Source organism: Notolabrus celidotus, chromosome 22, assembly GCF_009762535.1.
Source record: "Notolabrus celidotus isolate fNotCel1 chromosome 22, fNotCel1.pri, whole genome shotgun sequence".
Lineage (NCBI taxonomy): Eukaryota > Metazoa > Chordata > Actinopteri > Labriformes > Labridae > Notolabrus > Notolabrus celidotus.
This window is the reverse complement of record NC_048293.1, coordinates 21,200,257-21,220,477: the sequence shown is the minus strand read 5'-3', so window position 1 is coordinate 21,220,477 and position 20,221 is coordinate 21,200,257. Positions and strand designations below refer to the sequence as shown.

Sequence of the window (20,221 nt, the reverse complement as noted above, 5' to 3'; positions counted from 1 at the left end):
ACAAGAATCGAGCCCAGGGATTTGATCTTAAAGTCTGAAAAGAACCGATGTCAGTCAGAAGTATGCGGCACCAGCGAGGGAGACATTTCTCTGACATTGCAGTGAAACATTTGAAGCCACAAAAACTTCATTTTAAACCACAAAAGTTACAATACAGACTTTCTGTGCTCAACCAGAAATAAATCTTCACTAGACGTCATTTTTTAAGTCCTGCTCTGTGCTGCCTTTTCAGAACGCAGCACAGAGCAGGACTGCCTGAGAGCTGGAGTCATGTGACCAAGGTTTTCCCACGGTAATCACTGAATCAAGGATTCTCCTCCTCCTCTCCTCATCCATGTTGTCTTTCTGGTCCTCTGAAAACCTCTGACCTGTTGACTCCAGGGCTGGCTCCGCTTATCATGACGGTTTGTTGTTGTAGTTAAGTGAAATACGATCTGATGATAACACAGAGAGTTTTATTCTGAAAATTAACCAGATGTTTTCATTTTGTTTTGGTGCCTGACTTCCTGTCCCGCTCCATCTGCTCTGTTGAGATTGATGCGTCGTGCTCCGGCATCCCGCAAAAATAGAAGTCTTGTGTATCTGATCCAGAGGGCTCTGACCTGCCTGATCAGAGACGCAGCCGGAGCGCAACGGGGTGGATCCAGTGGAAGTTAACACATTGATTAGAGTGGAAACCTTGATGGATCGGAGATGGACCGGACACAGAAGATAAGAAAACACTCAGAAAACACACAAAATGAAGCACAGTTTATTAACATTTATTTATTTAAGATATAAATTAGGCCGGTAAATGTGTGTATTCTATGTCTGCAAATGTTGTAGACACATACTAGCTTGTAACACACAGAAGAAACTGTTAACACCAACCTCTCTACCAGGGTCCGTGGTCATTTATTAACCATGCACTGGGGGAGGCTGGTGTTGTATTTTGTGTTGCAATCTATCCTCACTGCAAACTGATCACACAGGGATGTGATCATTCTGAAGGTTCATGTAATTCTTCCCCTAATTTCATCAGGACCTTAAACATCTGCACTGACTCATCCTCTAACGTTGTGGGAAAAAAGACCTCCTGTTATTCTTCAAAATGTTTTAAAATGAACCACTGAGTGCATTCAATGTGGGAGGCCAGACTAAAAGCAAAAGCCTTCGTGGAGGCAGAATAATGAGACCAGACTGTTATTTAAAGACTGGAGCCATGACAACAGAAGAAGGGAGGAAATGATGAGCTTTTCTTGTGAGAGGGAAAGAAGCAGACGGCAGTATGTTCTTAATGTGTTCACATGAAGTCAAATGAAGAGCTTGAGGTCATCTGTGTGGAGAGCAGAGAGTTTGACGGACAGATGTTTTGCTTAATTAAAGGGACATGTCTCCTGCTCTCCCGCCTGAAGGCTTGTTGTTTAATCACGTCATCATAACATGGAGGAAACTCTGCAGACAGATACTGCAGATTTATTTAGTGGTGGTTATTTGCATCCAGTGTGCTGCCAGGCTGTGTGCTCTTCTGTGTTTGAAAAGCAAACCCAGAAAAACACTGACACTTAAGCACGTGACAACAAACTTAATAACAGGGCTGAAAAACTCGGATTTTCCATACACATGGCAATTAATCGCAGAATTGTAATGTCATAATTAACCTTCTATTATTTTGCATTTTTAAAAGAGTGAATAAGTCTAAATTAACAATATAAAGCAATACTAACAAATGTCTTGAATTAGGATCAAATAATGCACCTGCTAGTTTATGCTTCTGCATTGACTCTACGCCATCGTGGCTGTTGTGAGCACTACGTACTTGTGCGTCAATTTGTTGTTAAATTGGAGCTGACACATGTTGCAGTTGATAAGATAAGATAGTCCTTTACTTGTCCCACAATGGGGAAATCCATGTGTCACAGTAGCAAAGAAGACAGTGCAAAAAAATATAAAGCAAACAAGAGCCTTTAAAATATCAATTATTAAAAAGTTATTAGCAATTAAAATTAAAGAGGTAAAAAATAAGCATATCTTACAACATATATATATATATATATATTATTGGTAATAGAGTCTGACCACTGCAGGAAGAAAAGATGTTAAAGCAATCATTGCTAAGAGGAATAGAGAGAAGACGTCAGAGGAGATGATATAAACTGTTGATTTACGCCGACAAATGCAGGATGTTACCGAGTGGGACCGATCGTAAGGTTACATTTCGACCAAGAGTTCCGAGGTCTTTTAGCCCCCAGAACTACTGTACTTTACCCGGAACTAAAAGGTTATGTAGGGAAAAAAAGTAAATGCACTACACCACCAGACCAGTTGAGGGCAGTAAAGTCCAGGGACCTTTGAAAAGTACTACCCCCCCTAGCAGGGGCTGTGTTTAGAGGGGAGATTATCTACCCCTGAAGTAAATTTAGATCCTGGGTCCACCGGTCGAAACGCATGTAGCACCGGGGTAAAGTTCCTCCGGTCGAAGTGTGATATTAACGAATAATAGTTCAGGGCTGGAGAAGTGTGCAGTGTCGAAGCTAGTTGCGTGTAAATATCTCTGATTCCTGCACAACGATGGGATGACATCACGGCTCTTTAGCATTGGAGGGGAGGTGACGACGTGCGCTGTATGGGAGAGAAAAGTAAGGAAAAATCTGAGGGCCCATGACTGACAGGAGCCTTAAAATTATGAGATCATTTTTGCATTGTTTTGAGGCCTAGTATTATATTTTTATGGGGCCCAAATCCCTGATGTTACAGGGGTGTAAATAACACTCCTCACATAATAGCTAATGAAGAACTGTGTTTTAAACTGCATGCAGAGGTGTGAAACTTCAGCTGACTGCACACTAACCGACCTCTGCCCTCACCTACACTCAGACCCGTGGGAGCTCATTAAAAAAAAGGACTAATGACTAGTTAAAACATCGTTCAAACGGAAGCTGTTTACCTTTAAATCCCCGCTTAGCCCACCCTGGGACCGTAAAGATCGTGGGAGATCTTCCTGTGAAGCATCAAAGCTCACCGAAGGGAGTCAGGTATCGATGGGGAGCTTGATCACCTTTGATGTGTTTGTTTGCAGCTCAGACATCCTGAGCCTGGCAGAGATGCATTAACTGTGCATTATTAACATGGATGTTCATGCACACTGTAAGTTTGTATCTGCTGCTTTAAAGGGTCATTACACAGAGTGGTCAGTGACGGTATGAATCAGCAGCTGTGTCACTTGTTGTGCTCCCTGATGCATATCATATGAGGGGCTATATTTGGTAAAAGTCACTGCCACTTAATGTCTCGCACTTCATCTTTCATCCTTCAATATTGATGAGCGATCATTTACTAATTTTTTAGACTGCAGTAAGCTTTCTTTTTAAATTTAAAGTGCAAAGTTTCGAACACTTCACAAACTCAGAACTCTGCATGTCAGAGTGTCTGCTCGCTGCTCGCTCAGCATGAGGAGCTGACAGACCTTCATCTGAGGAGGAGGATGAGGAGGTGGAGGCAGGACGGAGGAGTGAGAGGAGACAGAGGGGGACAGCAGGTGGGGGCAGGGTGGGGGGGTTAAAGCATTTGAGTGTCGAGTGTGTGGGTGTGTAAAGTCGTACTTTGAAGCTTCCCCCCGCTGAGGACGGCTGTTTCTCACAGGCTGCTTCCTCAGATCGCGTCACATGCCGAGCTCGAGCGTGAATAAACAGAGAAATTTATACCGCAAGATATAAATGAAGACACAGACAGACTGATATACCAACCCCTGACACCGACACACACACACACACACACAGACACAGATCTCACAGGATGACAGGGGGGTACTGCATACTCTGCCTTCAGCCTCACCGTGAATCCAGTTCTGTCTTGGTGGGCTGAATGTAGTTTTTATGAATCTGTCTTTCATCCCTGCGTCATTTCTCCACAAGATGGTTTCAGACACTCAATAAAACTTTGACTGAACCCTGCAGAGGCCTTTCACATGATGCCTTTTGGTTGTTGCCAGACTTTTATCAGCAGTTTGAAGCTTCAGTGAGGAGGCGTAAAAGTTATATCTGCCATTTTAAGTCAAAAACGTATTTGTCTCTTGTTCTGTGGTCTCAGTCGAGGAGAGGACCGCATTGTTTTTACCTTTAAATGTCAGGTCATGAGTACTTTTACTTCACGTCTTGCTTCCATTTCAGTAGCTTTTTTCTATGTGTGATTTACTTTTTTTTAGAACATGCATTCTTTAATGCAAACAGATTTCTGTAACTCTTGATACTTTGAAAGCTTTGGCTCCCCTTTTTTTGTACTTACCTTCAGGTCCTCTAACTCAGGGGTTCCCAAACTTTTTATTCTGTGACCCCCAAAATCAAAGTGCCAGACTGGAGACCCCCACTGTCCTGATGTGGTTAAATGTTGCTCACAGAACTAGTCGGCCAATCCTAAAACCTACAGATATCTTTGTAATTTAAAGAAGGCTATAGCAGGATAACTTCCTTCAGCTACAAATTTTGTCTGTTTTTACAACAAAAGGATAAAAGATGCAATTTTAGATCATTCTAAGTTTTTATTGAATTTTGTAAGGCATCTTGCGACCCCCACTTTGGGAACCACTGCTCTAACTTATTGTGTTACCCTTTTGGTAGTTTCCTCTGGACCAACATAGAAAAGGTTATTACACATTCAGTAAAACTTTCACAGGTACCAGCACTTTGATGTCTTCTATGCATGGATAAAACATTCCTTTCTACGTGTCTCAGTAGACAGAAGTACAACAAATGAGCTCACCCTACAGGCTCCCTTCATTTGCTCAGAGTTTGGAAGATCAGCTCTTAGTTTCTATCCTCCAAATACTTGGAATTTAAGCTGACAACACTAATACCACCAAGACAAGTCTGAGTTTCAATTTCTGATCTTATTGTTTTTAATTGTTTTTTGTGTCCCGACATGAGCGAGCCAAACATTCACTATTAGGATTTTTGCAGGAAAGATTGCTTAAGCTTAAAATGTCACCTGGCCTCCATTCACTAGAATTACTTGCAGCCAGTCAAGGTGCAGTTTAATCCACCATCAAGAGGCAGGAGGGACTGAACTTCATTTACAGGAGGAAGATGATACAAGAGGACACCTCTCTCTCTCTGTCTTTATCTCTCTTTCCCTCTATCTTTATCTCTCTTTCCCTCTGTCTCTCTGTGTCTCTCTCTCTCTCTCTCTCTCTCTCTCTCTCTCTCTCTCTCTCTCTCTCCTTCCTGCATGCATCTCTGCAGAGCATGTGAGGGTCAGGAGATCACATTTAAGGGGACCCTCTATTGATTTTATTTGCAAGTGAATACACATATAAAAATCAAAACTAAATGGAACAAAGAAAGAAAAATCTCTTCAGATGTCGCTGAGATTTTCAGCTGAAGAGAAACGGATGGTGGAGACGCAGTCTTTCATTTTGACTCCTAGAATCTTCATCTCATTTGACTGCAAAAGTTGAAGACTTTCTTTCAGAATAGTTTAGAGTAATTTGTGGACATTAGGATGTCACACTGAAGTCACCATTACATCTATTTGCTAATCAGATTGTGTGTTTATGTCCAGACACATGGATGGAGGGACAACAAGCACCGTAAACCAACATGTCTGCATCTGCAGCACCGACTGGTTTGAAGTCAAAACGAGACAGACGTGTGGTGCTAAAAGAAAGCTTCTTTAAAGTGAGTGTGAACGCAGACATGTACACATTGTGTATTTACTTTATTAGCATACAAGGGTCGAGGTGTGGATATCACACAGCTTAACTCCTCTGGATAACTTCTCCAGACAGGGAGATTTCTCTCTACAGCACACCTTTTATAGATAGGTACCTCATACAAAGCAACGAGCAAATGAACCATCCATTGTATTTCCCCTGGAATAAATCTACTGTCAGCAACACCATGCAGGTCATTTAGAAAGCTGTCTTTGTGCAAATTATTCTTCTACAACCCTTTTAGACAAATCATTTTATGCAGACTTGACTCATGACTCATTTCCAGGTGTCATTTGTCAGATTTATTGAAGCTTATTCTCACACAAGTCCAGACGTATCTGCCCATCTGATCAATTTGAAACCAAATATAACCTCATAATAACATGACTTTTCTTCCATATAACCTGAATTTATTTTCATTTTTTTTATTCAAGTTTTTTCATGCACATCTTTTAATGCTGTGATGATAGCCTGTTTAATAACAATACATAGAGATGATGAAATAGCTGAAGTATGGAATAAGCAGCATGAAGCACAATCAAAATAACCTGTACAGGTTTCAGCACGGAGCTGTCCAAACGTGTCTGCAGGTCCTTTAAAAAGAGTCTTAATTTCAAAGCCTGGACTCTCTGATTTAAGTATCATTGGTGCATTACATTTTTACAACATGTCAAGGTCCTTTTGTTCAAACTGTCGGTGAGTCAAAATCTTGTTCCTAACTCCTGCTTCTCCTGCGCTCGTTGTCCCCTCCAGACTTCAGCTCCATCAGCTCCACTTCATGCTTCGCCGCTGTTTCCAACACTTTCTGTTTATTGTAGAAAACCACAAAGTTGTTAATGATGGGGTGGATAGGCAGGGCGATGGCTATCACCCCACACAGAAAGCTGACGGCCGCGTTGCACTTCCCGAGCGTGGTTTTGGGGTAGATGTCGCCGTAGCCCACCGTGGTCATGGTAATGATGGCCCACCAGAAGGACTGCGGGATGCTCCTGAAGAGGGTCTCTGGGTGGCTTTGCTCCATGGTGTAAGCCAGCGCTGAGAACACAAAGATGCCAACACCCATGTACATGAGGAGCAGCCCCAGCTCTTTCAGGCTCCTCTTCAGCGCGTAGGTGAGAGTCTGCAGCCCAGAGGAGTGGCGCGCCAGCTTGAAAATACGCGCGATACGCATGATGCGGAGCGCCTGCACTGCCTGCTGCACGTTAGCCAGCTCCATCATGGATGAGGTGCCGAGATATGTGAGGGAGAGGACCACGTAGAAAGGAATAATAGCCATAAAGTCTATGATGTTCATGATGGAGAGAGCGAAGTGCAGCTTGTTTGGAGAGGAGGCGAGACGCAGCAGGTACTCCGCTGTGAACCAGGACATGCACGCGGTCTCAATCCCTTCCAGGACCGGGTGCTCCACCTGTTTCCCCTCCTCGTCTGTCACCTGCAGCTCTGGGATGGTCCCCACGCACATCACAACCGCCGAGATCAGGACGGAGAGGAAGGATGCGATGGCGATGAAGCGCGCCGGTGGTGAGGACCCCGGCTTCTCCATCAGCCTCCACAGGAACCTCTGGCATCGCTGGGCGCGCGTGAAGCACTGTTCCACCTCTAGATCCTCCAGAATAACTTTCACTTTGTTTGCAATCTCCCTCAGCTCCTCCTCTTTCTCACTTAAGTAACTTTTGCAGCACTCGTCTAAAACACTTGGGTCTATCTTCCAGAACTCCATCTCCTTGATGAAACAAATCGGACAAATCCCGCGTTTGATGTGGATTTCACCAAAGTAGTAAACGTCGATGATGCACTTGAAAGCATCTGGATCTCTGTCGAAATAAAACTCTTTCTTCCCCGGGTCAAAGTCATCACAGAGCGATGAGATGGCATCGTGATTCTGAGTTGGGCAGTTCAACAACTCTGCCAGTCTGCTCTCCGGGTAGTGGTTCAAAACATCCCCGAAGAGCACCACACGGACTCCCCCGACGTTCACAGCAATCTCCCCCTCTCTGCACAAACCAGTGGTATAGTTTGGCTTCGGAATTGTCCACATGTTTAAAAGTTCTTTGATTGAAAGAATGATTTATCCTGTTGCGTAAAATCGACACTTTTAACGCGCTAACGAGCAGTGTGTGTGTCCATGATTGGTGCGTAAAGGTGTCATCTCAGGACTGTGATACTGGAGTGAATGGAACTGCTTGAGCAGCCAGCTTCTCTCTCTCTCTCTCTCTCTCTCTCTCTCTATTTCTCTCTCTCTCTTCCCCTTTCTCTCTCTATCTTTCTTTTCTCTCTTTCGCTCTCTCTTTCTCTCTCTCTATTTCTTTCTCTCTCTCTCTTTCTCTTCTCTCTCTCTCTCCCTCTCTTCTCTCTCTCTCCCTCTCTTCCCCTATCTCTCTCTTTCTCATTCCCTCTCTCTCGCTCTCTCTCTTTCGCTCTCTCTCTTTCGCTCTCTCTCTCTCCCCTCTCTGTCTCTCTCTATTTATATTTCTCTCTGTCTCTCTCTCTCTCTCTCTCTCTCTCTCTCTCTCTCTCTCTCTCTCTCTCTCTCTATTTCTCTCTCTCTCTTCCCCTTTCTCTCTCTATCTTTCTCTCTTTCTCTCTCTATCTTTCTCTCTCTCCCTCTCTCTCTCTCTCTCTCTCTTTCTCATTCCCTCTCTCTCTCTGTCTGTCTGTCTGTCTCTCTCTCTCTCTCTCTCTCTTTGTTCTTTCTCTCTCTCTGTCTGTCTCTCTTTATTTGTTCTCTCTCGCTCTCTCTCTTTCGCTCTCTCTCTCTCTCCCCCTCTCTATTTCTCTCTCTATCTTTCTCTCTTTCGCTCTCTCTTTCTCTCTCTCTATTTCTTTCTCTCTCTCCCTCTCTTCTCTCTCTCTCCCTCTTCCCCTATCTCTCTCTTTCTCATTCCCTCTCTCTGTCTGTCTGTCTCTCTCTCTCTTTGTTCTTTCTCTCTCTCTGTCTGTCTGTCTCTCTCTCTTTTTTCTCTCTCTCTCTCTCTCTCTCTCTCTCTCTCTCTCTCTCTCTCTCTCTCTCTCTCTCTCTCTCTCTCTCTCTAGGAATTCAATAGCTGTTTTGTTGATCAGTCGATTGTTTAAATTGCACAATTAATCATCACTGCCTCTATAACACAGAGTTGATCAAATTTCCTCTCCGAGTTCTGGCTCTGTTCTGCATTTCAAAATAATCTGTAACTATTTAATTAAGACTAATTACTTGGAGGAATAAGTAGTCTGTATAGTCACTCTATGGCTTACTTCTGTAATCTTTAAGAACTATGTCAACATCAAACTCATTGATTCATCAAGTATCAGATATGATGGTTGGATTAAATGCCATGAGTGGACTCTGCACAGATCAGAGGGAGTGCGCTCTCTGCTGATCATATACTGAACTGCACCCGTTAATCAACTGAGTCTGTATTCCAAGTTAATCAGAACTAAGGAAGAGAAAGTACACAACCACCAGCCCACACTAACAAGTTCTTGTTTCCTTAAGATTATAAGGTGTTCTCTGTGCACCTAAGGTACCTCAGGTTTATATTGTAGATTCAGGGACTACTTTATTAGACAATCACAGCCATCCATCCATGTTTTTCCTCCTTTGGGAAAGCTGCTGCGGTGTAAACAAGGACATTAACATCATGGAGTCAGTAGTTTTATTAGGTACTGGGTCTGAGTGCCCGTCTAATGGAGGCTTTACATTAAATACAGTGTGATCTAATATGAGTGGAAGGACAAAATACATATAAACAGTGTCACAATAAAATGAAATCTGCTTCATGATTCCAGGATGAACTTTAAATAGCTGTACACTAACATACACATTTACAGGACGGTTCGTACACGGCTCCACGGTTTCATGAGCAGCACGTCTCAACAGTGTCGTCCATGTGCTGCTCTTATTTTGGTAAAGAACACCAAAACTCATCCAGGCCGCAGGTTATTTACACAGCTGTCCCAGGGAAGCTCCACCATTGTTTCCAGCGCTCAAGAAAAGTTGAAAACATCGTCCGTGGATTTATTCTTCATTTGCTGTGCTGTATTTAGAGAAGAGGGTCTCTGTTCACAGTTGGAGCTGTTCACAGCAGCGTCGGTGACAGGGCCCTCTTTGTTCGGTTACTGCCGGTGTCCTCCTTTTTGCTGACTGCTAGCTGATCTCCAGCAGGTTGGTGTTGATATTGAAGCAGATGACGGAGGAGTACTCCTGCTGACACAGTCCTGGGATGTCAAAGCTCAGCTGTTGGGCAGAAGGAGACAGAAAAACACAAACAGCGGTGTGAACAGTGGGAACGATCTTTGCATTGCCACACTGCCTGATCACCATTCACATAAATCTATTTACATACAGTTGTGTGTTTTCTTCTATGCAACTCCTCAAACCAGAAGCAAAGCAGTCATTTTTACTTTGCAGAACATGAAGGTGTTCCTGTCAGTTTACCACTGCCTTGATTGGTTGCTTTGTTTGTTTTATTGGATGTTTTTAGATATAAACAAACCAATAAATCACTCTTTCGCCTCAGACTGGTCCAGAACGCAGTAGCTTGGCTTGTATGGTTTTAACAGACGACATCACATCCCTTCTGTCCTCTCTTCTCTCCTCTGGATTCCTGTATGTTTTAGATTTGAAGATTTTACTGACTCCACTTTTAAAACTCGCCTGGGTCTCGCCCCAAACTACATCGCAGAAATGCTACACAACAAATTATGAGTCGTCTCGCGGCCACAGATCCTCAGGTGGGGCATTTTTGGTGATTCCAAAGTCGAGGCTCTAGTCCAAGGGGGATCGAGCTTTCTCTATCGGAGCTCCTAGACTTTGGAACAACCTCCCTGAGGAGATAAGGCGTACAGGATCAGTGACATCTTTTAAATCTCTTCTTAAAACACATTGTTACAGACTTGTTTTTATATGACTTCATCCTTCTAACGGCTTTTACTTCTATTTTATTTTTATTTATAGCTTTTATCCAACTAACTAATTGTTTTAAATTGTATTTTATTTATTTTATTATTTATTGTTTTAATCTATTTTTATTTTCTTTTTATTTATTACTTTAATTTTCCTAATTTATCATTTTCACTTATAATTTTCTCATTCTGAAAACCTATTTTAGTGTCCTTTTAATGCTTTTATTTATTTATTTATTTTATTTATTTACCCTTAAAAAAAATCTTAAACAATGATGTATTGGTCTTATGTCACACCATTTCATTCTGTTTAATTTAGGTGTTTTTAAAGGTGCTATATAAATAAAGTTATTAATGTTATTATTATTATTTTAAACACTAGAGTCACAGAGCAGATAGCATGAAGATATTTACTCCACAGATCTGATCCAAATGTACTGAAATTAGCGAAAAACATGCATTAATCTTCTTGTAACAATGAACAGATATTATTTGATCTGGTTTGATCTGATCTGGCAAACCACTGTCAGACCACCTCTGTCTAATGTCTCTGCATTTGAAGGCATGAAAGAGACCAAAACACACCAGAGATGAACTGTGACATATATATAAATAATACCTCCGTCTTGTCAGCAGTGGCCGTCGGGTCCAGATGCATGAACAGTTCAGAGAGCTCATCCCTCAGTTTTTTTGACCGCTTCCTGTCTGTCTGCAGCAGAAGAGCCTGATAGTTCAGAGGCAGCCCGTACCTGTCAGGAGACATCTTCATGAGTACTGAACTACAACAGTTTGTTTTATTAATGAGAGAAAATAACTGATGTTTGTGTGACTGACCTGAGGACTGATTCCACAAAAACCCTCAAAGCTTTGAGGTGAATCCAGGCAACAAACACCTCGCTGAAGTTCACCTTCAGCCATCGCACAAAGATTCCCTGCAGTGGAGGAGATGTGAGGATTTATGATATACTTCAACATGAAGACACAAACAAGACTCAGCAATCAAGTCTTTCTATATAGATTAGTTTTAGGGGTTTTATGCCTTTACTGAGAGCCAGGACAGACAACAGAGTGGGTGGATAGGTGCATATCGACCAAGAGTTCCAGGGTCTTTTGGCCCCCAGAACTACTTTCCCCCTGTGCCCCCATCGTTGTCTGTGTTTCAACCGCGGGCAGATTGTGCAAGTCAGGTCAGTGACGTATTGAGGAAAAAAAATCATATTAAATAATATTTTAAATCTTAATAAAAAACCTAAACTAGTATGCATTCCCAGGAACTCCCTCTGTGTTTCAACAACTGTGTAAACTCCACAAACACTGTAACGTTCAACCGAAAGTCCCAGGACCTCTGAAAAGTACTACCCCCCCCCCCCCCCCCCCCCCCCCCCCCCCCCCAAGCAGGGGCTTTCAAGGGGGAGATTATCTACCCCTGAACTAAATTTAGACCCTGGTTCCTCCGGTCAAAACGCACGTAGCACAGGGGTAAAGTCCCTAGTTCCGGGGTAAAGTTCCTGCGGTGGAAAAACGCCTTATGTTTGGGTCGAATTTGAAGCTGACTCCTCCAGGTGAAACATCACATTACATTTTTGGCATAAAGTCCTCACTTCATCATTTTATCCTTCTTATTTCTTCATATTTACCCCATGAACTCTTGACTTTACAGTAAAGTGACACTGACAAGAGGTCTGACTCACGTATTGTTCCCTCTTGTGAACGCAGAGCTTCTTCATCTCCTGCTGCTTCTTCTCCTCTAAATCAAAGCTGTACTCGCGCACGCTGAACCTGTGTGGATCAGAGGCTACACTTTGGTCACATTGACACAGAGAACACAGCCGTGACGTGATGGAGAATGTGCTGTCACTCTGTCCTGCTTACTTGCTCTCCTGGGCTTTGGCTTTGAATTCACACACGGCTCGTTTGAAGAGTGTGACGGAGAAAATGCCTCCCTCTCCGTCCTCGTACAGCTTCCTGACGAAGACATAAAAAATCACCACATGCAGTTAGAGAGTTTTTAGAAGGTTGGCATCACACCATAAACCTTTTTAGAGTCGTGCTTGGAACATTTGGTTTTACAGGACTTTAAAGTTCTTGTCTGTTTCATCTGGCAGCCCTAAAAGCACCTTCTTTGTACTCTCTTGCTCATGCGTACTCTACTTTTGGCATGGCAACAAAAAGCTTTCAAATATTCAACTGAATACATTTCCCTCACTGCTGCTGAGCCAGGCTGCATGTACTCTTACTTTCTGCAGGTAATGAAACACCTCTTGTCACAGAGCCTGACCTTTAGATGCTGGGAACAGGATTCAAGGTGCACTAGCACCTGGATCAGGTGGAGTGTCTTGACTTACAGCCCAGAGTGCATAAAGAGAGCTCACCTGCTGGAGCGAGGAACCACAAACTGCGACAAAGATTCATAAGTCCTCTCCCACTGCAGGTAGCTCCCTCTGTCAGGAGAGACACCCACAGGTAAGTGTGATCACAAACACAATGTAGTGAAGTTAAAATAACTGAGTGTGAAGGTGGAACCGACCTGCTGACCAGGACCAGAAGAGTTGTGAGATACTCGGACACCACCAGGTCTTCTCTCCTCACTATGTCACTCAGACTGCAAGTGTGTAAACTCCCGCTGCGAAGACAGACACTCCAGCTCTTAATCTTATAACAAACACAAACATGTAAACGTACTTCAACTGTAACTCACTTTATTTTGTGCTCAAAGCTCTGTAGGCTCATTTTCACACTGTTGTACGCCACAGCTCGGGACTTCAATTCTGTCTCCATCTGGGAAACTTCCTGCAGACATGCAACCATCATAAGATGTGAAAACCTTGAAACTCAAAACATTTAATAATCTAAAAACTGTGTTTTTTCTGTATCTAAGCTCATGACATGCTGACACCAGGATATATTGAAATAAAAGAGGAAAACATAAATAAATTGAAATTGGAAAAAAACCTCTGGAGCCCCTAAATCCACATTACATCAAGTGAATGCAGCAGTGAATGATTCACCTTCACATCTTTTGCCATCATTTCTTACTAATGCTATTTTTTCCAGTAATTCCCTTTATTGATTGTTTGAATACAGCTCATAATGTATTTTTAAGCAGGTATTTAGTGTGACATAACACCCCTCTGCTGGCAGACTTGAAGAGTGCGCCCATTGTTGTATTGATTTTTAATAAACTCTGATGAAATGTGTTAAATAAAGTCAGTTTGTCTCAGTGAAAAAGCTTGTGCACCTGAGAGAGCCTCCGTATGTAACATCAAACATGATATGGATTTACTGTGGAGTTACGCGGCCCACTAGATCATAGCTATAGCATTAATCTCTGTGGTGTAGCAACATCCCACAGTCAGCTCAATGATTGCTTTAAATGTCCAGGTATTTTCTTTGTCGTGTCACCGCTGCAAAGGTTGCAGGGAGAGCCTTAATGCTTCTGTTGTTCTGAGAATAGACGGCCTGCTGGAGCTAGAAGTGATCAACACACATGGCATTAAACAATGTACACAACCACTCCCCTACATCACTTACTGTCTGTGCAAACAAAATAAAGATAAACACTTTTCCTTAAACTTCAGGGGCTCTGTGTAATACCTGGGATGTTTCTTTCTTTACAGTTCATGTGATGAACTTTCTGTTTGCATGTGTGCAAAGATGCAGTGTCAATCTAAGCACATGTATCTGGTTGTGCTGTCAGCATGGTGAAGCATTGCATCATTTGGTTGTATTATTGAATCAGCAGTGTTGTACTATCTTGTTGGTGATTGCAGCACGTTTTAGCAAGTTTATATTTTCTTGCGCGGCTACTTGTTCTTAAATGTTTGATACATTTTGAACCCCTTATCCTATCAAAAAGCTTTAAAAACTCAGTTACAGCAGACATTCTCAGATTTCCATTGATACCACATTTTTCTCATTCAGCATATTCAAAATAAATTCAGGAGAGTCTGGCGCCCCCAAAAATGGTCTAGGTCTTTAAGGGTTAAAATGTATTGATGGTTTATTGAAATGTCTGTACCTTGTTGATGATGTCTGCCAGGGTGGACAGAGGCAGAGCGGTGGGATACTTGGCTTTGTCCCACTGAAACTTGGTCACATAGCTCATCAGATCCACTAAAACACAAAAGCGGCACGGACAGAAATTTGTAAGAGAGCAAAAAATGCACCGATGGCAAAAACAACCCACAATGTAGAAGAATAGAAATGTCAAAAATTAAAACACTGGGGCAAAAAGGAGCGCACAAGATCCCATTGTTTTTATTTTGACATGACATGTGATTGCTGTTTGATTCCTGATTGTTAGAAAAATTCTGAAATCCAGGAAATGCTTTATGCAACACATCTGAACCTTATTTTAAGTCTGTTCTTTCAAACCTCTTACCTTCATCTTCAAAATAAGGATATTGCACATGGCCAAATTACAGCCCTCGCAAAAACATGCCAGACGGAAAATGCACACTTATGTAAAGAAGTATGTAAAGAGACACACAGCATTGCACTCCAGCTCAAAGAGCAAACTTTCAGCAGATATTATACCCCTCAGAGACTTGAGGTAAGCTTTCAGGGGCGACAAGACGGCTCTCTGAGTCATGCCATGGTCTGATGGAAAGGTATTAGAGAACGTGGTTAGCATAGTCTGTGTTGATCTTTCCTTGGAGGCTAAAACAAATGAAGGGTTAACTGTCATATCTAAGTGTGTGTGTGGAGGAAGAGGATGTTTGTATGTACACATGCGTATAGAGCTCGCTTTCAGTACTGCATCATTTTGCATTGTCAATGTGGCCTAGGGCTTGTGTGCACTTACCGAATGAGTTTCTATACGCTGTAATTAACACCCTCAGCATGTATGTGTGTGAGTGTGTGTGTATGTGTGTGAGTGTGTGTGAGAATGTGACTCACCTCCATTGGCCAAGGCGTTTTCCAGCACTTTATCATCCGACTGCTCCATCACCTCCCTCATACACTGATGCGTTTTTTTAATCACACTGACCGAACAACAAAAAAAAGCATGAACACTTTTGTTAAATGATAAATGTTAAACATTTTAAACATTTCTCCTTAATGTTTTTTTTTTGGATATCTCTTCTACCAAATGCAATGCTGACACTGAAGCCTACAATGAACTATTAATGTGGAACAAGAGATTTATCCGTCCAGGCGAACGCCTTCAGCTGAAGAGAGGTTCAGAGGAGTCTATCAGGTCCCCACTTACAGCTCTCCAGCTCAAATATACCAACGATGAATTTAAAATCAGGAGTGAAAACAAACCGTCAGTGGCCCTGTACCATTAATTAATCATGGCGCAGGCAGCACACACACTCAGAGTCTTATTTAAGGACAACGATGCATGTTGAGCTACAAATACAAACTAACCAATGAGACAAAAGTTTCAGCAGAGCATGAGCAACATTTCCACTTTGGTTCATCATCTTCTGCCTGTTTTTTTTTTACCTCTCAGTCAGTGTGTCAAGCTTGGATAGATCATCTGACACGCTGAGCAGACTGTCCAGTATTCCCACCTGAGGTCACAGCACAGACAGCACAGTTAGTGTTACTGTATCATCGATTTTACATCACAGAGAGCTCAGAACACACAAGCAACACTTCTGCATGGACTGGCATGAACACAGAACCTTTTAATATCCCATTCGAAGGGGTTATACTATTTAGAATTCTGAAGAATGGAAAAAAAGCTGCTGTTAAATGTGAGCAGGTGAGTATGGATCACGTTGAGTGAAATGGGTCAGATGGAAATTTTGCCTCAAACTGTGGAGAGCAACCTGAGCCTGTGCACCTTCACCAGAGAAGGACACCAAACACCATCAGGCTCCTCAGCTGCACTTTACTGTACAAACACAGAACTAGCACAGACTTCAAAGTACTAAAAAGAAATGTCTTCATTGTTTGAATAGATGAAACGCTTACTTGTCTGGTTCTAATGTGAATATTTACTCTACTTTTGATTCCTCAAGGAGTACAGACAGGTGGTGCATAATCTTACCTTTAGTTCAGGGATGGAGAATCTACAGCAGGAGGTGAGGTTGGTTTTGGCTATTTGGCGCTTCAGTTTGTCTACGCTGGTTAAACTGGTCTTGTCCAAAGGGACAGATATTAACCACAAATCTGTCATGACTCCCAGTGCTTCATAGAGACACCCAGTCAAAATCCTCCCAAAGAGAGCCAGCTTTGGCACCAAACACACTGTCACCCAAAGAAAACAAACATACATCAACTTAATTATCAATCTTTATGTTATGCTGACATTGTCATTTTCACATTTCAGCCAAGATAAACATTTTCCACCTTCTCATTAATCCATTTTGTTTCCAAAAACGTTAGTGTCCTGATATCACATGAAAGTATCCTTTCAGTTCTGGCTATATAAAATAAAATATAAAGAACTAAGAGGTTTACAGAGAGAGCAGGGTTTACCTTACCTTCACGTTATCCTCATGACAGTCCTGTTTCAGTCCTGCTGTGAGAGTTGGGAGACTCCGAGCAGCAGCTCCACCTGAGACTAACTGACAGCTCTTTGTCCTCTAGGATCACAGGCAACTCTTACATCACTCCAGGTGATTTTAGCAAGTATAACCAGTTCGATCACTAAATTACACACTCTAGACAGGAAATCACATGTTAGATACAAACAAGTTTGATAGATAGATAGATAGATAGATAGATAGATAGATAGATAGATAGATAGATAGATAGATAGATAGATAGATAGATAGATAGATAGATAGATAGATAGATGAGTACAAGTTATGATTTTATACTTTTTACAGTTGTTTTTTAAAAGAAATGTAATGTTTGTATTTACAATAAAACACAAATGCATTAACACAAGGGAACAATAGAAACTTAAGCCTGTGGCCTCAATAAAACACAGGCTTTTATTATTTTTTATTATTTTAGATTTTATATTTCTGATCTTTTAATTGTTTTATTCCTTTACCTTTCTCTGTTTTCAGTCTTACAGCATTGTTTTATCACTTTGCGGTCTTAACCTTTTTATATTTCTATCCGTCATTTCTTTTTGCTGTCATTTCCCTACAGTTTATTTTATTATTATTTTCTTTTTTTATCATTAGTATTATTATTATTTTTCCTCTTAAACTTTTAGTCAGTCTTCCTCACATTTATCTTTCATTGTCTTTGAGTTTCTTTCCTATTTGTTAAGCACTTTGTAACTCTGTTTTAAAAAGTGCTATTTGATTAAACATTATTATTATTATTATTATTATTATTATCATTATTATTATTATTATTATTATTATTATTATTATTATTATTATTATTATTATTATTATTCAATTTACCATTGTTTTGGTCGCTTTTACCCCAATTTCTTGTGTTTTCTTATAGCTTTGGTGACCTTAAAAAATTACTTAAACTCCTGTGTGTCATTTGTTCCAACATTTATTAATTTAAAATTAATTTAAAGCTTAAAACGACAAAAGAAACATAATACAATTAACATTAGCATAACGCAGCGTAGTTATTTTACTGTTAGCTAGCTAATTGGGTCAATTTGACGAAAGCTTGTGGCGTTGGTTGGATATCAAAGTGTAAAGCATCAAATTAAACTTCATAGGAGTACATCAGGTGAATATTAACCCTCTGTAAGCCCTAGGAAAAAGTTACGTTGAAGGTCTTAAGGCGATCAAAAATGAGCATTGCTTTAAACTGATATAAATATGTCATATATTGATGGATCATTCCAATTTTTTTATAAATCTTTTAATTAACTTCAGTATTAATGTGACATACTGAATGTTCACTAATATTATAATTAACCCTTTAGTTACGACGTGTTTAAGAGCCAGAGAGAGGAATTTAGGGGAAGAAAAAAACACCAAAAATGGATCAGCTCCTGCATAATATAATGAAAACTGGAATTCTTTTTTTGAGTCAACACATTTTGACATATGTTGATGACTTACAACAACACTTTTTTTATCACTGCATTATTTTTCATGTAATGTCCTATGTTTAAAAAAGTTACGTTGAAGGTCTTAAGGCGATCAAAAATGGGCATTGCTTTAAACTGATATAAATATGTCATATATTGATGGATCGTTCCAATTTTTTTTTTAATCTTTAAATTAACTTCAGTGTTAATGATACATACTAAACATTCACTAATATTATAATTAACCCTTTAGTTACCACGTGTTACAGTGCCAGAGAGGGGAATTTAGGGGATGAAAAAACACTAAATTATTATCTCCTGTATAATACAATGAAAACTGGAAAAAAAAATTTGGGGTCAACACATTTTAACATATGTTGATGACTCACAACAACACTAATTAAATGACTGCATTATTTTTTTTGCAAAGTCATGTTTTTTATCAAAAAGTCACAATTTTGGCCTCAAATTGACCAAAAGTGGGCAGTCTAAACTGTTATAAATATGCCATACAATAATATATTTTTTCAAATTTTGAAAAAAAATCTTTCAATGGAAGTCATTCATCACTATCAATTGAAACAAATTTTATTTTCAAAAGTTTAACCCTTCATATGCCAGTCTGTGACTGATCCTTTGTTATGAAAAAACCCATGAAAAGCAAATGAGCTTTCTCTATAGGTTTTTGGCTATAATTTGATCCCCCCTACACACACACACACATTACTGTCACCATCCACATATACATACATCAATCTTGAGGATCAATATCAACACACAGAGACCTTCCTTGGTTGAATCTAATTTCAAAATTGCATGGAAGGCTCCAAAATGTAAAACTATAGCAAAAATTCCCAAAAAGAGCCAAAAAAATGATAATCAAAACCTACATGAAGTTTGGCCCACAGTGGAAACATGAAAAGTGGTTCATTCAGCTGAAAACCCTGAACATCATAGATTTTGAAGGCAAACCTACAATGTCAAAGCTGTTTTGAAAAAAAATATGATTTTTTCCTGCAGAATAATGGCATTCAAACTTTGAGTGTTTTATGCTTTTAGGTGGGGATTTAATCAGGGCATTTTTCCCATAAGGAATTCATTACTCCAATTTTGGCTACAGATATTCCCACACACACAAAATAATTTCACTAAACACACACATACACCACTTCCAGACATCTCAAGGTATGCAGTGAACTCAAAAAAGTCTGAACCCATTTGCCCTTTGGTACTCTAGAGCAGGATTTGTGCCCCTAGTGGACAAAGGGAGAGTAGCATGAATTTGGCAAAGGGATGAAAACTAAGAAAATGGCGCAATCTGGTGTTCTATGGTAAAAATCAAAATTTTAGGTCCCTGTGGTTTGGTTCACAACAATGAGTAACTCAGAACCTTTTTTTCTGATGTAGTAATTCCAGGATCAAAAAACGTGGTTTGAATGGGTTTCAATGGCTGCCATTTCTGGCTTAAGAGCACGAACGTTGGTAAAATGAGTACACTGGAGGACATTACACTTACCAAATCATACATGTAAAAATTTTGTAAATTGACCCAAATAACTCCACTGTCTTTAATATCATGCCCCAAGCTTAGAAAAAAACACCAAAACACAACAGGCGAATATTGTGAATGACCAAAAATGGGCTAAGGCTTACAGAGGGTTAAGTGTTTTTAAACTTTTCTTATTTTTTTTAAACGATTTGTTACTTTTAAGAAAGGTGGAACTGTCTTTGGACTTTGTTGT

The 20,221-nt window shown here is 40.6% G+C and overlaps 2 protein-coding genes across 2 annotated transcripts; both read right to left on the bottom strand.

Annotated features, from left to right (window-relative positions):
- Window positions 1-5,965: 5,965 nt before the first annotated feature.
- kcnf1b (potassium voltage-gated channel, subfamily F, member 1b) lies at window positions 5,966-7,771 on the bottom strand. The gene has a single exon (XM_034675273.1). The coding sequence runs from the start codon at window positions 7,722-7,724 to the stop codon at window positions 6,402-6,404; it is 1,323 nt and encodes a 440-aa protein (XP_034531164.1). The 5' UTR covers window positions 7,725-7,771; the 3' UTR covers window positions 5,966-6,401.
- Window positions 7,772-9,304: 1,533 nt separating this feature from the next.
- atp6v1c2 (ATPase H+ transporting V1 subunit C2) lies at window positions 9,305-20,219 on the bottom strand. The gene is made up of 14 exons (XM_034675275.1): window positions 20,185-20,219; window positions 17,005-17,184; window positions 16,569-16,768; window positions 16,019-16,086; window positions 15,467-15,552; window positions 14,586-14,680; window positions 13,266-13,357; window positions 13,095-13,190; window positions 12,940-13,008; window positions 12,440-12,532; window positions 12,259-12,346; window positions 11,402-11,499; window positions 11,187-11,316; window positions 9,305-9,899 (listed from the first exon to the last, which is right to left on the bottom strand). The coding sequence occupies exons 3-14, from the start codon at window positions 16,695-16,697 to the stop codon at window positions 9,810-9,812; spliced, it is 1,134 nt and encodes a 377-aa protein (XP_034531166.1). The 5' UTR covers window positions 16,698-16,768; window positions 17,005-17,184; window positions 20,185-20,219; the 3' UTR covers window positions 9,305-9,809.
- Window positions 20,220-20,221: the final 2 nt, after the last annotated feature.

What these genes read in the sequence shown, in the direction of transcription:
- atp6v1c2 (XM_034675275.1), bottom strand. Translation starts at nt 16,697, where the DNA reads ATGACAGATTTGTGGTTAATATCTGTCCCTTTGGACAAGACCAGTTTA. An exon ending in AAACGCCTTGGCCAATGGAG is followed by an intron (nt 14,681 to 15,466) that starts GTGAGTCACATT and finishes TTTGTGTTTTAG; the next exon opens with TGGATCTGATGAGCTATGTG. An exon ending in GTGGTTCCTCGCTCCAGCAG is followed by an intron (nt 12,533 to 12,939) that starts GTGAGCTCTCTT and finishes TGTCTTCGTCAG; the next exon opens with GAAGCTGTACGAGGACGGAG.
- kcnf1b (XM_034675273.1), bottom strand. Translation starts at nt 7,724, where the DNA reads ATGTGGACAATTCCGAAGCCAAACTATACCACTGGTTTGTGCAGAGAG.